Source organism: Sinocyclocheilus grahami, unplaced genomic scaffold, assembly GCF_001515645.1.
Source record: "Sinocyclocheilus grahami isolate Dianchi unplaced genomic scaffold, SAMN03320097.WGS_v1.1 scaffold873.1, whole genome shotgun sequence".
NCBI classification, from domain to species: Eukaryota; Metazoa; Chordata; class Actinopteri; order Cypriniformes; family Cyprinidae; genus Sinocyclocheilus; species Sinocyclocheilus grahami.
Window position 1 is genome coordinate 263,210 of NW_015506052.1, and position 19,547 is coordinate 282,756.

A 19,547-nucleotide genomic window follows, 5' to 3' on the forward strand; every position below is an offset into this window, starting at 1 on the left:
GTTGCTCAGTTTGGCCAGGAGGCCAGCTCTAAGTAGAGTTCTAGATGTTTCAAACATCTTCAATTGTGGATAATGAAGGCTACATGATTCTGTAAACCTTCAATGAAGCAGAATTTTTTTCTGAACTCTTCCCCAGATGTGTGGCTTGACACAAACCTGTTTCTGAGCTCTACACACAGTTCTTTTGACCCCAGGGCTTGGTTTTTGCTCTGATATGCATTATCAGCTGTTAGACCTTTTATTAAGAGGTGTGTGCCTTTCCAAATTATACCCATTCCATTGAATTTGCCACAGGTTAACTTCACTCAAAGTGTAGTAACATCTACAAGCAATATGAATGCTCCTGAGCTAAATTTCAACTGTCCCAGATAAGGATATAAATACTTAAAAACTTATATAAATAAGTTTTTATTTTTAATAAATTTGCAAAGATGTTAAAAACCTTTTTTTTGCTTTACCATTATGGTGTATGGAGTGTAGATTGATGTGGGAAAAAAGTAATTTAAAGCAGTTTAGCATAAGGCAGCAACTTAACAAAATGTGAAAAAAATGAAGGGGTATGAATATTTTCGCAAGGCACTGTATTTATTGTGTCATACAATTGTATTACAGTGTACAGTAAGGGCCATATTTACTAACAGCTTGTGCCAGCACAAACCATCTTTTGGCGTTAAAATAGTACTGTCAGGATTTACTAAAGATTAGCAGTGAAGCATTAGCGCTGAAAAGGCGTGGACAGTTATTTTTGCACCTGACCTTATTGAATATGCATTTGTAGGAGTTAACCTTTCAGACTTAAAATTTATGGGAGGAGAGTATTAAAATGAATCATGCAATGCGATTTACTAACGTTTGCGCTCGTCAAATTACTGGTATTTGCGCCATTATTTAATGCCCAAAAAATGGTGGTAATTTGCACTGCTCTTGTTATATTGCACTGGTCATTATGGAAATTAACTGGCTGCGTCTGTGTTCTTTAATGTGCACATTGTTAGTAAATCACCCGCTGAATTTTCCCCTCCCATCAGTGTTTTTATGGAATTGTGCTATAACGCTAATTTGCCCTGTTTAGTAAATCTGGCCCAAAAGGGGCAAATTAAGTGTAAAACAAACTTCCTGCAGGTCTTTCAGGGATGTAGGAGGAGTAACACAGTAACTTTTGGGATATTAAATTGGCCAGATTAATAAATAAACAAAGGCATCCATTAAATACAGCTAAAATCATGGTGCGTTTGGCAGACAGGATGGTGTAAGATGTATTTTTAGGGCTTCTCAAGTTTTGCTCTCATGGCAATGTCCCTTTTGCTAACGCTTTTGTTTGTTGTCTTTGTCATTGTGACGCATTATCAGCATCGTAAACGAGTGTGTGGGTGTCCTAAATATCCAACACTGTGTAAACCATAATACAAATGCCATTAACATACGACTAATCAACATTATATCACTAGTATTAATTTTGTTATTGTTACAGCTTAACAGATTACAGCAGACCTTGCTAGCTAGCTAAACTATTGTAATAATGCCATTTCACTATTGCACAGTGTTGCCGCTTGGAAACACATACATTTGAACGATTTACCAAAAACTAATTTCAGACGCAAAATTATAGTAAATAATGGAAACGGTCTGGCTACGTCTGTGTTCTTTAATATGTGCATTGTTAGTAAATCACCCGCAGAATTTTCCCCTCCCCTCGGCGCTTTTATGGAATTGTGCTATAACGCTAATTGGTCCTGTTTAGTAAATCTGGCCCTAAGTGTCTGAAAACATTATATTCAGTTTGCACTTAAGTATATTGTTTTAAAATACATTATTCCAAACACAGTGATACAATAATATTAAGCCTCTTTTCTAATAACTTGATGAACTGGACTGGTATAATTTCATGTAAAATTATTGAATCATAATGTGTATTTCAAACAAGCTTTTTCCAAATATTAATTTTATGTTACATTATAATTTATATAATGTCTAACGTCTCAAAAGAGCATCTGACTATGCTTTTATTGCTTAAAAAATATATTGGCGCACCAATTTTACAGTATTTTTGGAAAGTGACAAACCAGGGTTATTTTCATTAATTAAAACTAAAACCGGTAAAAAAAAATAAAAAAAATAGAAGTGCTACTTATTGTCAATATTAATTTAAATACATTACTAATGTATACAATATTAATTTAAATACATTACTGCTACTAACATTAGCAACATTACTAATTTTCTAAATTTAATTTCTAACTTGAACTAAAATTAGAGTGAAAACAGAAAATATAAAAATAACATGTAATTCAAAATATTAAGAAAAATTATAATTGAAGTAAAACTGGCTTTAAATGTCCATTATTTAATGCTGAAACTGAGGTTCATGAATGCATGAAGCAGATCACATAACATAAGGAAAATATCAAACAAGGCCAAACTGGAAATTGTTTTTCTGGAACAAAGATCCCTCTATGCAAAGCAGCTCACCATGTCTCCAAAAGTGGCGAAAGAAAAATCAGTCACTTCCTGTTATTATTTTATCAGGGTTGAGAGACAAACAACTCCTGGTAGAGATGATTTGCTCAACGTGTAGCATCAGAGTCCTGCTGTCACACTCATCTATCACAAGCTTTCAGAATAGCCCGCTGATAATTTATGAGATGAACATTACCGTTCACACTGGAATTACTCGAAGACTATTTAATCGCAAAATGATTCATTTAATACAAAAATCTGCCCTATAAACTGTCAGTGTTCCAAAACCTAGTGAGCTGCGAACCTGTGGTAGCTAGCATTCAAGGCTTATTTTGCATGCTTTCTTAACCCTCTACCGCACGCATTGTGATAGACCTATAGAAAAAAATATTTGAATCTTTTCTAAGAATGGCTTAACTTGAAGTGCAAATTTTAAAAAAACATACTCAGAGTTCAGAGAGGATCCATCTCTACGGTTCTGTTGCATATATTTGTTTTCTTGTCGAGCCGCGATTTTCAGTTTGAAAATGGTCATTGATAAACAACTCAGACTGAAGTTATCCTGTGAGTTATTGCATTGCAGACAGACACAGAAAGCGATCGAAGCACATCAGAAATTAACAGAAGGGTGAGATGCATTTTATGTGTACATGTGTTTTTGTGTCTAATCAGTATTTGTCATGTTTTATATGTGTGCAAGAGTATTTTCAATGCACAGCCAGTAGTGTTGCTTAGCATTGTGTGGAAGATGCTCTCTAGCATGAAGGCCACAGAAGTGAGAAGCTCTGCTAAGCTTTATCAAAGACTTGCTCATTCACTTCTGAAAGCCAAGAGAGAGAGTGAGTCAGTGTGTGTTTGGAATGTTTATATGCTGTTGTGTTGGAACATATGCTAATGTACTCTTAAGTCTTCCACAGTGATTGCGGCCAGTTTCATGTTTAAAGATGTGTCATTGTAACCCATTATTTCAATAAGAGTTAAATAACTAAACAATGTAATATAATAATTTATTTATGTATTAGTCATACACATGAATCATTGTTGAATTACTTAACATAATTTGTCAATATGAAAGGATTTCTTACTTCAGCACAAAAAAGTGAAATTTAAATGAATGCTATGAAAACTAGTAAATAAAAAAGTGGATGCATCCTAGATTAGTGGTCAAAAAAGATGGGTAATTAAACGGTGATTCTTACAGTAGTACCCCTAAATAGCCTAACACTTTGCTGTTGATTGATATAAACCCCAGAGCTCGCTCCAGTGTCGGCTCCAGCCCCAGAGCTCGCTTCAGTGTCGGCTCCAGGCCCAGTGCCCGCCCCTCGTAAGCGCATTCCAGAGCGCCCTCAAGTGCCCGCTCCTCCTGAGCACCCGCCAGAGCCCGCGACCCCCAGAATACCTAGTTTTCCCAAAGAAAAAATATATTTTTTTTGGGGGGGGGGGGGGGGGGGTGTTACCCGGGGCTCATTCACTTCTGAAAGCCAAGAGAGAGAGTGAGTCAGTGTGTGTTTGGAATGTTTATATGCTGTTGTGTTGGAACATATGCTAATGTACTCTTAAGTCTTCCACAGTGATTGCGGCCAGTTTCATGTTTAAAGATGTGTCATTGTAACCCATTATTTCAATAAGAGTTAAATAACTAAACAATGTAATATAATAATTTATTTATGTATTAGTCATACACATGAATCATTGTTGAATTACTTAACATAATTTGTCAATATGAAAGGATTTCTTACTTCAGCACAAAAAAGTGAAATTTAAATGAATGCTATGAAAACTAGTAAATAAAAAAGTGGATGCATCCTAGATTAGTGGTCAAAAAAGATGGGTAATTAAACAGTAGTACCCCTAAATAGCCTAACCTAAATATGTTGATTGATATAAACCCCAGAGCTCGCTCCAGTGTCGGCTCCAGCCCCAGAGCTCGCTTCAGTGTCGGCTCCAGGCCCAGTGCCCGCTCCTCGTAAGCGCATTCCAGAGCGCCCTCAAGTGCCCGCTCCTCCTGAGCACCCGCCAGAGCCCGCTCCTCCTGAGCGACCCCCAGAATACCTAGTTTTCCCACAAAAGAAATTTTTTTTTTTTTATGGGGCATATGCCCGTGGCCATGGTGGCCGAGGCCGTGGCTTAGGCCACGGAGGATCCGCCATGGCCTCCCGAGTCCCCTGATCTGCCATGGCTCCCTGAACTGTCTGCTCCGCCATGGCCTGCTGAGTCCCCTGATCCGCCATAGCTCCCTGATCCGACCCTAAACCCCCCCCAAATAGTTCTGTTATGGCGCGGGATGCGCCGTCCGGGAGGGGGGCGATCTGTCACGTGTATGTTCCTGTTTTCCTTATTTGGTCCTTCCTGTTCCTGTCCTCGTTGTATGAATTTGGTTCCAGCTGTGTTTGCTTAATTCATTAATTTGCTCCCGGGTGTGTCCCATTGGTGTCTGTGTATTTATAGTGAGTCCCGTTCTGAGTTTCTTTGTCCGGAATTGTTTATGCCCCCTCCTTGTGCTACGTGTGATTCCCTGAAGAGAATATTAAACCCCTTTGTTTTGTACTCCTGGTCTCCTTGTTCCTCGCTCCGTGCTCCTCACAGTAGCAAACCGTGACAAATACATTGTAATTGGAACACAAAATTTATAAACCATTTCAAAAGAATCCTGTTAAATGCTTTTGCACCACATCACTTTATTCACAAGTCAATATTCTTGTGTTTTAGGCCGATAACAAAGTTACTATTGGGATTAATTTAGGGGTTTTATTCAGAAATCAGCTCTTATTTAAAAAAAATTCCCAGAACAGTTCTCGCATAGGCATTATTTTGCCTGTCTGCAAGGGTCGCCAATACTGTGCAATGGTGCCACAACACAAAATCTACAGAGCAGAACATACGCTGTGGCCAGTGTAGTTTCATTCCCGAAAAATGACTCTTATAAGCTGGCTCTTTTTAGTGAATCGGTGAAAAACATAACAAAAACATACATTTACATACAAACAAAAACAACAGCATTTATATTAAAAAAAAACTCTGAACCAGCAATGATAACTGCTTCAGTGAATGTATATGAGTAACAGGGAAATTTGAATGAATTAATTAACAAGCAGTGATGTTTAGTTCCTGAATGATTCAGTGTTTTTGAATAAATCAGTGGAGTGAATAGTACAATAAAAACAGGTATTAAAAGTATATAACATGTATACAAAAGTATATATAATATAAATATGTTTTAAAAAGATTCAAGGCTTTAATTAATATCTCTTTTCTGTTTTTGGTCAAAAAAGATGGGTAATTAAACGGTGATTCTTACAGTAGTACCCCTAAATAGCCTAACGTTAAGCCCAGGGAGGGCTCCTGATCCCCAGTTCTGCCCAGTTTCGGCCCCAGCCCCAGAGCTCGCTTCAGTGTCGGCTCCAGGCCCAGTGCCCGCTCCTCGTAAGCGCATTCCAGAGCGCCCTCAAGTGCCCGCTCCTCCTGAGCACCCGCCAGAGCCCGCTCCTCCTGAGCGACCCCCAGAATACCTAGTTTTCCCACAAAAGAAATTTTTTTTTTTTTATGGGGCATATGCCCGTGGCCATGGTGGCCGAGGCCGTGGCTTAGGCCACGGAGGATCCGCCATGGCCTCCCGAGTCCCCTGATCTGCCATGGCTCCCTGAACTGTCTGCTCCGCCATGGCCTGCTGAGTCCCCTGATCCGCCATAGCTCCCTGATCTGCCCCTAAACCCCCCCCCAAATAGTACTGTTATGGCGCGGGATGCGCCGTCCGGGAGAGGGGCGATCTGTCACGTGTATGTTCCTGTTTTCCTTATTTGGTGCTTCCTGTTCCTGTCCTCGTTGTATGAATTTGGTTCCAGCTGTGTTTGCTTAATTCATTAATTTGCTCCCGGGTGTGTCCCATTGGTGTCTGTGTATTTATAGTGAGTCCCGTTCTGAGTTTCTTTGTCCGGAATTGTTTATGTCCCCTCCTTGTGCTACGTGTGATTCCCTGAAGAGAATATTAAACCCCTTTATTTTGTACTCCTGGTCTCCTTGTTCCTCGCTCCGTGCTCCTCACAGTAGCAAACCGTGACAAATACATTGTAATTGGAACACAAAATTTATAAACCATTTCAAAAGAATCCTGTTAAATGCTTTTGCACCACATCACTTTATTCACAAGTCAATATTCTTGTGTTTTAGGCCGATAACAAAGTTACTATTGGGATTAATTTAGGGGTTTTATTCAGAAATCAGCTCTTATTTAAAAAAAATTCCCAGAACAGTTCTCGCATAGGCATTATTTTGCCTGTCTGCAAGGGTCGCCAATACTGTGCAATGGTGCCACAACACAAAATCTACAGAGCAGAACATACGCTGTGGCCAGTGTAGTTTCATTCCCGAAAAATGACTCTTATAAGCTGGCTCTTTTTAGTGAATCGGTGAAAAACATAACAAAAACATACATTTACATACAAACAAAAACAACAGCATTTATATTAAAAAAAAACTCTGAACCAGCAATGATAACTGCTTCAGTGAATGTATATGAGTAACAGGGAAATTTGAATGAATTAATTAACAAGCAGTGATGTTTAGTTCCTGAATGATTCAGTGTTTTTGAATAAATCAGTGGAGTGAATAGTACAATAAAAACAGGTATTAAAAGTATATAACATGTATACAAAAGTATATATAATATAAATATGTTTTAAAAAGATTCAAGGCTTTAATTAATATCTCTTTTCTGTTTTTACTTTAATGTTTTTCATTCATGATAGTGTATTAAACACCTGTTTTTGTTTTAAAATGTGCAAATTGGCCTATATCCCTATACAAATAAGATTAAAATAATGTGCTACACTTTAAAATATGCTTCCATTTGTTAGCATTAGTTACATTACTAACATGAACTAACAATTAAAATGTTTCTAAAGCACTTATTAATCTTACCTAACATGAGCTTTAGTATTTACTGATGCATTATTACAATCAAAACAAATATGTTAATATTATTCATGGACTTGAGATAACATAAACTAACAATTGATTTTAACAAAGATTATTAATTGTTAATACTAATCGTAAAGTCTTAACAATCATGTTTAAATATGTACAACATTGCAAGATCTATAATGTGTGCATATCCTGTTTTTTTTTGTCATAAGTTCAGAATCTCTTCCAGGTGGTGATTTGCACTTTTGTTTACCTGTGTTCACATCCATCTGTTTCTAATCCACTTGCTCAGCGCCCATTGTATGTTTTTTTGAAAATATTTTCTGGATCTTCAGTCGAGATGTAGCTAATAATTATGGGTTGTTCACTGATGGCTACGGTTAGGAACAGATTGTACTGGAAGAGACGTGAGATACTGTGAATGCACTGTGAAGAACAAGCCAGGTGTGACCTCTCGGAGGAGTGTTGAACACGGCAGAGACAACAAAACAAATACATGCATCTGTGAGATGTTTGGATGCAATCTACAGAAATCTCAGGTTCTTCAAGTTGCTTGAAGAGGAGTTACTTTCACTTTTTATTTCACCCCGCCAGGCCCTCTATAACACTTAGTCGTGTATCTCAGCACAGTTTTCAAGACAACAGTTAGAGAATATTAAACCCCTTTATTTTGTACTCCTGGTCTCCTTGTTCCTCGCTCCGTGCTCCTCACAGTAGCAAACCGTGACAAATACATTGTAATTGGAACACAAAATTTATAAACCATTTCAAAAGAATCCTGTTAAATGCTTTTGCACCACATCACTTTATTCACAAGTCAATATTCTTGTGTTTTAGGCCGATAACAAAGTTACTATTGGGATTAATTTAGGGGTTTTATTCAGAAATCAGCTCTTATTTAAAAAAAATTCCCAGAACAGTTCTCGCATAGGCATTATTTTGCCTGTCTGCAAGGGTCGCCAATACTGTGCAATGGTGCCACAACACAAAATCTACAGAGCAGAACATACGCTGTGGCCAGTGTAGTTTCATTCCCGAAAAATGACTCTTATAAGCTGGCTCTTTTTAGTGAATCGGTGAAAAACATAACAAAAACATACATTTACATACAAACAAAAACAACAGCATTTATATTAAAAAAAAACTCTGAACCAGCAATGATAACTGCTTCAGTGAATGTATATGAGTAACAGGGAAATTTGAATGAATTAATTAACAAGCAGTGATGTTTAGTTCCTGAATGATTCAGTGTTTTTGAATAAATCAGTGGAGTGAATAGTACAATAAAAACAGGTATTAAAAGTATATAACATGTATACAAAAGTATATATAATATAAATATGTTTTAAAAAGATTCAAGGCTTTAATTAATATCTCTTTTCTGTTTTTACTTTAATGTTTTTCATTCATGATAGTGTATTAAACACCTGTTTTTGTTTTAAAATGTGCAAATTGGCCTATATCCCTATACAAATAAGATTAAAATAATGTGCTACACTTTAAAATATGCTTCCATTTGTTAGCATTAGTTACATTACTAACATGAACTAACAATTAAAATGTTTCTAAAGCACTTATTAATCTTACCTAACATGAGCTTTAGTATTTACTGATGCATTATTACAATCAAAACAAATATGTTAATATTATTCATGGACTTGAGATAACATAAACTAACAATTGATTTTAACAAAGATTATTAATTGTTAATACTAATCGTAAAGTCTTAACAATCATGTTTAAATATGTACAACATTGCAAGATCTATAATGTGTGCATATCCTGTTTTTTTTTGTCATAAGTTCAGAATCTCTTCCAGGTGGTGATTTGCACTTTTGTTTACCTGTGTTCACATCCATCTGTTTCTAATCCACTTGCTCAGCGCCCATTGTATGTTTTTTTGAAAATATTTTCTGGATCTTCAGTCGAGATGTAGCTAATAATTATGGGTTGTTCACTGATGGCTACGGTTAGGAACAGATTGTACTGGAAGAGACGTGAGATACTGTGAATGCACTGTGAAGAACAAGCCAGGTGTGACCTCTCGGAGGAGTGTTGAACACGGCAGAGACAACAAAACAAATACATGCATCTGTGAGATGTTTGGATGCAATCTACAGAAATCTCAGGTTCTTCAAGTTGCTTGAAGAGGAGTTACTTTCACTTTTTATTTCACCCCGCCAGGCCCTCTATAACACTTAGTCGTGTATCTCAGCACAGTTTTCAAGACAACAGTTATTATATATTATTTTTAGGCTAACTCTGATATCTCAGTCATGTTGGGTGATGATGAAAACCCATTATCTGTTTCTTTGCACAAAGAAATCAGTCATGTCTTAACAAGGCCTTTTCTAAACTTAGCTAATTGAAGAACAGAATAAATAGCGTAGAGAGTTTGTTTGCTTGTGAAGGTCACCAATATGTTCATGAGAATAATATTGCTTGCTTGTTGGGAACTGGTGCTGGTATTAATTGTTACCTGTTTGTTATTACATGCTGTTCTTTGACTTCAGAGCATCTGATCTTCATTAAAGCTGTCAAATCCTATTTGTCATTTCTCACTATATGTGGAGGTTTCAGAGTTTAAGTTTAACCTCTGTCGCACAGACAAATTGCTCCTGTTGGACTTTAAGCTTTTCTTTCTACGTTACATAAATCTGATCGTCATCACAGAGCTTTGAGACATGGGAATAAACACTCTCACTCCCACGTCTACACTACAGGGAGCTTGAGGATTCAATTTATAGTCAGGCTGTCCTCAGAAAGCATCAGGGCACTTGCAGTCCCTCGTTTTATTGTAGCGTTAGAGTTTCTCGCTGTATTAAGTGGTCCGAATTGACCTTTCCATAAGCTCCACCCCTCCTTTGGTTATTGTTTCTCACCCAGGCAAGCAATATAGAACATTCCATTGGAATGAAGTGGAGAATTCTGAGAACAGCTTGGAAAAGAAAACTGTTATCTGCTGTTGTTATTATATTAGACAGTGACATGATTAAACTGTGGGGGGGGGGGGGGGGGGCACCACAAAAAAAAAAAAAAATAAAAAAATGCTTTTGAAACACTCAGATTAGTGTGAGTGAACAGAATTGTTCCTCACAAAACATCTTGTTTTATCTGAAATTTTTCTTCCAATATTTTTCATTCAACAAGAATGCATTAAATTAATCAAAAATGACTTTACAGACACGTGTAAAAAATAAATAAAATAAACAAATAATAATAATAATAATGCATCACGGTTTGCACAAAAATATGAATATGAATCAGTAAAATCTGTCTTCAAAGTATGGAATAAGAAATGTTTATTGAGCAGCAAATCAGCATATTAGAATGATTTCTTAAGGATCATGTGACACTGAAGACTGGAGTAATGATGCTGAAAAAATTTGTTTTGATCAAAGCAATAGATTACATTTTAAAATGTAGTCACATAGAACACAGTTATTTGAATACTATTTCACTTTTTTACTGTATTTGTGATCAAATAAATGCAGTCTTGGTGAGCAGAAGAAACTTATTTTTAAAAACAACCGTACTGAGCCTAAATTAATAAAAAATAGTGTGTGTGTGTATATATATATATATATATATATATATATATAGATAGATGTATATATTCATATAATAATATGGTGGAGGGGCAGCAGTTCAGTGAGGGGTCCATGTGATGGTGAGTGGGAGAGGTGTGACGTCATGTGAAATAACAGCAGGTGTCTGATCTGTATAATTGTGTTTCTCTGTCTGTTCCCACAGGCTGCCCTCAGAGTCCCATGAGCAAGGTCACGTTAACACTGATCACCGTCTGCACGTGTGTGGTGGCAGTCGTGTACGGCACACAAACGTCCTGTCCTCTCACCGTCAAGGTCACGCTCCACGTTCCTGAACACTTCATCGCTGACGGTGAGCAATCTATAGACAGCCACAATGTATTATTTTAACACCAATAGGAACCTTTTTTATTATACTTCCTTTTTAGTACATTTAAGTAGATTCAGTACAGCAATACAAACAAAATATTAATGATCATTAATTTACCTGATTCCAGCTTGGTGGATTTTAGGCTTTTTTGTAATCTTTATTGTGATGCATTTAGTTGACACTTGTATCTAAAGTTACTTTCATTGTGTTCAAAGTATCTTTCTACATTTTATTAGTTAATGGATTTGAATTAACAACCTTGCTGTGAGAAGACAAAATTATATTTTGCTGCTCTGCAACACTTGCAGAGTGAAGTGACATTTTGGAAATAAAAGGAGTGGTACCAAAAGGTTAATTCTATATAATGTTTGAAAATAACGTAGCACCTTCCCTTAACCCTTAAATGCATACTCCGGGTGCAATAATGTAAGTGTATTTTCCTGCATAACAATATTTAAATATCTTATTACTGAATATGTGCAATTCACCTTTATTCCTCGAGGTGGCACTGTTTGATAGACAACGATGACTTGATGTTTCACTCATAATTACTGCAGGCATAAAAAAAGAATATCATCAGCAAATAGTAAATTAGTTTGAATGGCTTTACTGTAGAGCGATTACTGTATGTAATGGAATATAAATGTCACTGTCATTTGATGGAGGATGTAGTGAATAAGCTGGCAGCGATCAAAATATGTATTTTGAAGTCACTGAAAATGTTTTGAGATTATGGTTGAGATCGCGAATATGAGCCAGATGCTGAATGTACTGTGGAAGTGCGCTCTGATGATGACAGCGATGGTAAAATTATCTGCTCAAACTGAACCCATATAAGTTTCAAAAGGTAACAAAATATGCTTTATTTTAAACATCAAGAGGGTTTTTATTTGCTTTTTCAGGAGTTAGAGATCCATCAATGCTGGATATATAGGCCCAGGTTGCTAAAGACCGTCTCGGTTACGTATGTAATCCTCGTTCCCTGAAGGAGGGAACGGAGACGTCACGTCGGAGGACCGACGAATTGGGATCTCGCTTAGAGGGACCAATCTACTTCGAGTGTAAACTAAACGAGCCAATGCACATTGGCAAACAGAAGAAACAAGTGGTACCCCCCAGAAGGGTCCAGCCTGCTCTACTGAAAGCTCCGCTGGTTTCGCAGTGCCGGCGGGTTCGGGCATCCCCGGAGGGGAATTCCTCACCGTGACCGTAAGACCAGTCCGCCCACCGCCAGAAAAAGGACGCCCCCGGCTGCCACCAGAGGGAACCCCAGATCTAGGCAGTGGCACGGGCACTCCGCCCCTTTGCAGGTAACGGAGTCTGGTCCGCAACTCCGAGATGGTCATACCCCCGCCATGGGAGCATGAGCCATCCACGAAAGCCACCTCAGCGTGCTTCATGCCCAGGCACGAGAGGCAGCGATCGTGACCATCACCCAGCGCCAGGTAACGACCGCATCCAGAACGCCCGGGTGATACGTTGTCTATAGCAAGACCCACATCGTCTTTATAAAGACGTAACGTCAAGTTTGCCAAGCAACGTCGTCTTTAGAAAGACGCACCCGAATTTGCTCTTTTAGGGGAAAAAGCTCTTTTAGCGTGCTGGGCGCACAGGGGAGATGATCATTTGCAACACAATCAGGGGGTAGTGCGGCCTGATGTGTGCAACCCACTCGACACGGGAAACCACCACCGCTGAAGCGCCGTCCTCCAACACGAAGAGCTCTCCAAGAGCGTGCTGAACTCGTTCAGTCTTCTCTCCGTAGAGTAGTCAGGAGCGGAACGATGTGATCGCTCGGCTCCGAAGCGAAAAGCTGAATATGCGCTGCACCTGCTGCCTACTTATACTCACGCTGTGATCAGCAGCAGCTGGATGCAATAATCGCATGCCAATGTGCATTGGCTCGTTTAGTTTACACTCGAAGTAGATTGGTCCCTCTAAGCGAGATCCCAATTCGTCGGTCCTCCGACGTGACGTCGAGAGTGACCGACTGAGAGGGAACCGAATGTGTAATAATGATTGGCAAAACATCCATGCATTTAAGGGTTCACCTACCTAAACCTAAACTGATAGTGTTAACAACAGAAATTATGAGATTAAAAAAAAAAACTTTGCTGAAGCAACCATGACATTTTGTCTTGCTACTACAAGTTTTGAATTCTTTTATCATGACTTGTGTTTTACGGCACTTGTACCCAAGTGCTTCATATCACAAGTGTAATGCTGTACCAGGTGCGCTACCAAGCAAGTTTACTATGTCAGAAAAGTCATATATATATATGGAGCTGGTTATGTGATGTAGACATCAAAATTCATTAGTTTAGAAATCATACACTATGGTAAAAGTGGTTTGAGCTCATGCCATAGTATTGTGCATGGAACCATGTGAAATTAAGTCTTTGCTAATCAATAATCACTGCCCTGTAAACATAATTTGTGTGAAAAGGAATAAAAGTTGTTAGTGTTTTACTACCACTGGTGTTCATTTCAGCTAGAAACTGCAGTGAATTGTATGTAAGGGTACATTTTTTGAGTGTTTTTTTTTTTCAATGAGCCTTGTTATTGGATAAAGCCACAATAACTTGTACAACATGAACATTCTAACTAGCCAAACCCTGACCCTTTTGATTTTGTCACAAATGCTGCCCTAAAGCTTTACGAACATGCACATCAAGAACTTGTAGTGGTCACAAATGTGGCACTTGTGAGCACTCTTCTGAAACATTTAAATGTCAATTTGGAACCCTACCATCTGACACGTGCATGCAGCAGGCTTTGCAGAACAACAAGTGCACATCAAGTGCACCATTTCGAAGAGGCCCTGGTCTGTCCTCATGAGATTTGCATTATGGGTTAAAATGGTGGCAAAATATAGTATTTTTTTCCCAGCCAATATTTTAAAAGCATATCTTGCCAGAACAATTTTTGTGCACAAAAATAAATAAATAAACAGAGTTCTTCTAAAGAAAGTTCTGTTTGATCTTCATATAATCTCACTGCTGTCTAAGAGAAACACAGGGAGAAACAAAGCATGCAGATTTTTTTAACTGCATGCTTTGAGTTAATCTTGGACAGTTTGTCAGTGTATCAGAGAGAGAGACTGAGTAAAAATTCAGCCATGGCCATATGAGTTCATCATATCTGCTTCAAATTATTCAAATTAATTAATGATAAGATATAATTCTGAAATTGCAAATCTCTTAAAAAGAAGAAAGCAAGAGATCTGTACGATCTCACAGCGATTGTGCACAGTAATGAGGGTGAGAGCGAGCAAAGGTCAGAAGACATTCGGCTACTGAAGAGCATAGAAACCTTTTTAATTAAAGCCATGTGATGCTGATGCTGCAGTCCAGAGATGCTGGACCATCTGTCAGAGTCGCTGTCGGCTGCTTTAACCATCAGAGAACAAACATGGCCAAAACACACACACACACAGTACAGAAGGTGTGAGATGATCTGGCTATGATATGTTTAGAATAAATCTGAAATAATCTGCATCTGAGTGTTGTGGTGAGAAAAAAAAAAAGATGCAATGAGGGAAACTGCAGCTGCTTGTATTGGGATGACCTAAATTGCAGATTCCACCTGCTGTATATGTGCCACATGTTATTATAATTTCTTCCTTTTATCTGGTTGCTGTAACTGCATTATGAAGGTTATTGTTTTACAGAACTGAGTGATTAATTTTTAAAGACTGAAGTAACACACACACACACACACAAATCTTAAGACTTCCTTTTTTCTGTTGGTTTAATGAGGTTTTCTGTCATACCCTAACCCCTCTGCCAACTCTCACAGAAACCTGCACATCATTAGATGTAAACACAAGTGTGATTTAGCTGATTTATGAGCCTTTTAATTAGTGGGGACACATAATATTTCCTCACAAATCAGTGTCATTAAATTCCACTATATTAGTGAGGACATTTGATCCTCTATAGCCACACACACACACACACACACACAACAACAACAAAAAACAAACAAAATATGTGATTCTTATTCAAATTTTACAAATGAGGTGGTTTTGGGAGATTTTGTCAGGTTTAACACTTCTGGGTACAAATTTGTCTCCCAAAATATGGTGAAGTAGGCAATACACACACACACACACACACAGACACACATGCATTCCAGGACCCGAAAATATCTTAATTTGAGGGCATGTTTTCTAGGTGATTTTTTCATACATGCTCTGGTAGGTTTGCTGGGGGTCATGGGCTCCATCTGTTGTGTTTTTTTTTTTTTTTAGAAAGATGCAGACAAACTAAAAGTTTGTATCACTCGTATTAGCCCACACTTTACATATACAGGTAGCTCTCCTGTAATGGTTGTATAATTAGTATCAAGTTAAAGCTCTTACATTAGTCTGAGATTTGAAGAGGTCACAGTCGCCAGCATCAGGTTTCTAATTAAACTGTTCGCTGACATTCCGCAGCTGATTGTTTCTTAGGGGGTATTCAGAAGGTCATCAGAAATGTTTTTTTCTGAAAACACACACTGTTTCTTTGAAACCCCCAGCCATTAGTCAAACTCATTTCAGACATGGTCCACTGCTTTTAGCTGTATATTTAGCTTATGCTATAGCCTTCCTGTCTATGAGGGTTTTTTTAAAGGACGTAAAATGCAATTATGTTTTACATAAGTATAATGCATGGTAAATTTTGAGTGCATCCATATGAATTATATATATGGTATATAAAAAAAAAAACGACATTATATTTATTGCAATAGCACTGCTTGGTGGAGCATAAGTTTTTTTTTTTGGCAGTCTTTTGATGGTTTTGAGTTTATGTTGGATGCTCCCAAACTGAATGCCTATATATATATATATATATATATATATATGACTTCAAAACAAATAACAAAGTGGAATAAATAATGAAATAAATACTTGTTACACTGATGGTCTAACAAGTAAAATGTTTTTGTTTTTTTTAATGAATGAAACCATAATGAATCAACCCATACCGATTCTCTCCAAATACTGACACAATATTAACCAGAGGAACCATAATTAAAAAAAAACAGCTATTTAGCTAAAGCACATGTAAAAAAGAAGAACACAATTTTAATACAAGAACTAGGACAATGCTTGCTATAAATATTCAATAACTGTTTTTCTAAATGCAATTAAGGAATATATTTAATCATATTTCTCTTTATTGTTATACATATCAGTAAACAGAAATAATTGCCTGCATATTTTTACTAAAGCATTTAAAGTGTTTGAAATTATGCGTAGGGACTTCTTTATTTATTTATTTGTTTGTTTTGAAGCAAATGAATTGACTGCATCCCTCTGTTTCCATTTGAATAATGACCAGTGCCAGTAAGTAATCGGTGAATGATCAGTAAATTAGTGTTACATCTGTTAATGAATACCATCTTTAGGAAACTGAATGGATAAATAAAAAGAAAATTACATTAAAATAATTTCATATTCACATTATTTTGTGTAGCCAACAAAACAATATTATTATATAGTTATGTGTTTCTTTGTTGACTTTTGAGCTAGACGGTTCTTCTTTCTCCAGCAGAAACTTTGTTCTGGCTGCATCTCATCATACTGCCGTGTAGTGAATCTCAGGCACAATAGCTGCCATGCTGTGTTAAATCCCTGTGTCTCTGCGCCGCTCCTGGGTGTCCCTGAGTGGGTGTCAGTCTGGCAGGCGTCCACACGTCCCGCTCTGCCTCCGCTCTCGGGTTTAAGACGGCAGAGAGGATTATGAAGCAGCAAAGCAATTTAATTTAAGTCGCCCTTATCTTTGGGAAGCGCTGAATTCACACATCAGCAGAACAGGACAGGTGTAAACGTCATCCTGAGAGATGATGGACACACAAGAGAAGGAGAAACTTATTTAGAAACGCTGCTTAATTCTGCTTTGGGGAGAGATCTGGGCTTTGGCAGATATTGAAGAGCACGTCCTGCCATGCACGTCATCCTTGTTCAGTGTTTGTTCGATGGACTCATGAACACTGGACTCTTAGGCCTGGAGATGTTTCAAGAGATTCTGACCTCCTGGTCTTAAGTTGTGTTTCCACTAAAGTGTATTGTTCAATTGTTTTCAATGTGAGCGTCACATATTTATTTAGTCATTTATCAGATGTATTTAATATCACATATATTTAAATAAAATGGCTGCAGCAGCATGGAGAGCCAGTGAGCATTTGTTTCCTACAGAGCATGGCACATTCAACATTTTGGGTAAAAAGCAACAATCATTTATGTTACTTTTTACCCAGCCATCCAGTCACAGTGGAGAAGTGCATTGGAGAAGTGCATTCACACACAAATTTTGGTGGAAACTGTGGTGGCTTCTGCCGGTGCTGTGAGGAATCATTCTCAGAGTCTTTGGGTTTTGCTGCCAGAAAAATAGACTTTTATTATCAGAGAGATAATGCAGTCTAGAGATAATCTGCAGAAAATCTCTCGAGTCTGTGTCTGTACTCTCTTTTATACAGTGCTTTCTGAAGGCATGCCCATGTTCAAATACATTTCATATATATGGTTATTGTTTATCAACTCGTTAACCTCTTTTGGCTGTGTCTCCATCCTGCCACGCAGAAGCAGACAGGAGGCCCCAGTTTATGTTCCATGACTAAAGAGGCCCCATCATATATTTTGTCTAATGTCAAAACAGGACATGCAACTTTACCATATACTGTATTTTTGTAATGTCTGCACCAAGGAGGTCTCATGCAGGCCTCACACACAGATACATGATTATAACAGTAGAATAACTTGATATATAAATGGCTAGATTCACATTGATTATACTTGAGTAGTTCATATTTTGCCCAATAAAAATCTTCTACAAAACAAGGCCTTAAAATGAATTTTGTTGCACAGTCAGTCAATGGCTGTAAATTCCTTGCATTTGTGTCTGCCTCATTTATTAGTTTTATTTCTAACACTTTATTTTGAAAGTCCACTTTAGACATTTTACTAGCTATAAGTAACTTTGCAAGCCATTAGCAGTCATTTATACACTGGTGTCAAAAGTATTCACATTCATTACTCAGGTAGAAGTATAGATACTAGGGTTTAAAAAGACTTCTGTAGAAGTTGAAGTATCAACTCAAGCTTTTTACTCAAGTAAAAGTGCAAAAGTACTGGTTTCAAAACTACTTAAAGTATAAAAGTAAAAGTAATGTAAGGAAAAAAATGCCATTAAGGACAAAAGCTTAGGCCGCGCCACAGGGGCCTATTGTGCACTACCCCACCTCCTCAAAAAAACATTTTTCTAAAGGCCATAATGACTATGTTATATTAAAATGTTAATGTTGAAAAATGTGGGATGCACTAGGCTACTATAAAACGGATATGGTCCTTGATTCTGATTGGCTGAGCCACATTTGAAACTGTTGTAAATTACTCTACAAACATGCAACTTTGTTTACGTTTGTGTGTTGCTCAGCAACCACTTGTTGCAACCACAACTGATTCTGAGGAACTACATTGATTGGTGGAAGAATAATGTTTTTTATTAATATCATTACACTTTATTTATTAATTTTTTTTTTATTCCCATCACATTTGAAATGTAACGCAGTGAATTCTGGGAATGTCAATTTACGGTTATTCACTGTAAATTATACGGTCTTGTTCACTTCCAAAAATGGTACACTACCATAAAATTAATGTCCAATACAGTTTTTCACCGTATATAGTAGGGGAATTTACTGTTCACCATTTAACAGGTTTTTACTGTAGCATTTTTACAGTCTTTTACCGTTAAATTCACTGTCATTTTTGACAGTGTATATGGAATAACCATGAAGCCGTGGTTTACAGTGAGTTTATAACAGCTAAGGGGGCGTCGTGCCTAACAATGCCCCTTAGCTGTTATAAATTCACTGTAAACCATGGCTACTTGGGGCTTATTGCTTTAACAGCATGTCTGCTTAATATCTAACTCTTTATTTTGATGCTCCCCAACAGACATTCTACTGACTATAAGTACATTTCCAATTGCATGTTTACTTACAAAAACTTCCTTAACCCTAACCATCAATTTACAGTCAACTACTACTCTGCAGAGGCGGACAAAGTACTCAACTCCATTACTTGAGTGAAAGTACAGATACTGCTGGTCAAATATTTCTCCATTACAAGTAAAAGTTGTAAAGACAGATTTTTACTTAAGTAAAAGTACAGAAGTACTTGCTTTTTAAAATACTTAAGTACCAAAAGTAAATTTCCTTTTTTATGTCAATGCACTGTTTTATTGTTGTACGTAGTAGTACTT

The 19,547-nt window shown here is 37.5% G+C and overlaps 1 protein-coding gene across 1 annotated transcript in view; it reads left to right on the forward strand.

The window, feature by feature from the left end:
• Positions 1-19,547, forward strand: part of LOC107563407 (astrotactin-2-like) — a 299,199-nt gene that overhangs the window by 104,967 nt on the left and 174,685 nt on the right. The window contains exon 6 of the mRNA XM_016248278.1: positions 11,131-11,277. Within this exon, the coding sequence (XP_016103764.1) occupies positions 11,131-11,277 (147 nt within the window). The remainder of the gene's footprint in view (positions 1-11,130; positions 11,278-19,547) is intronic.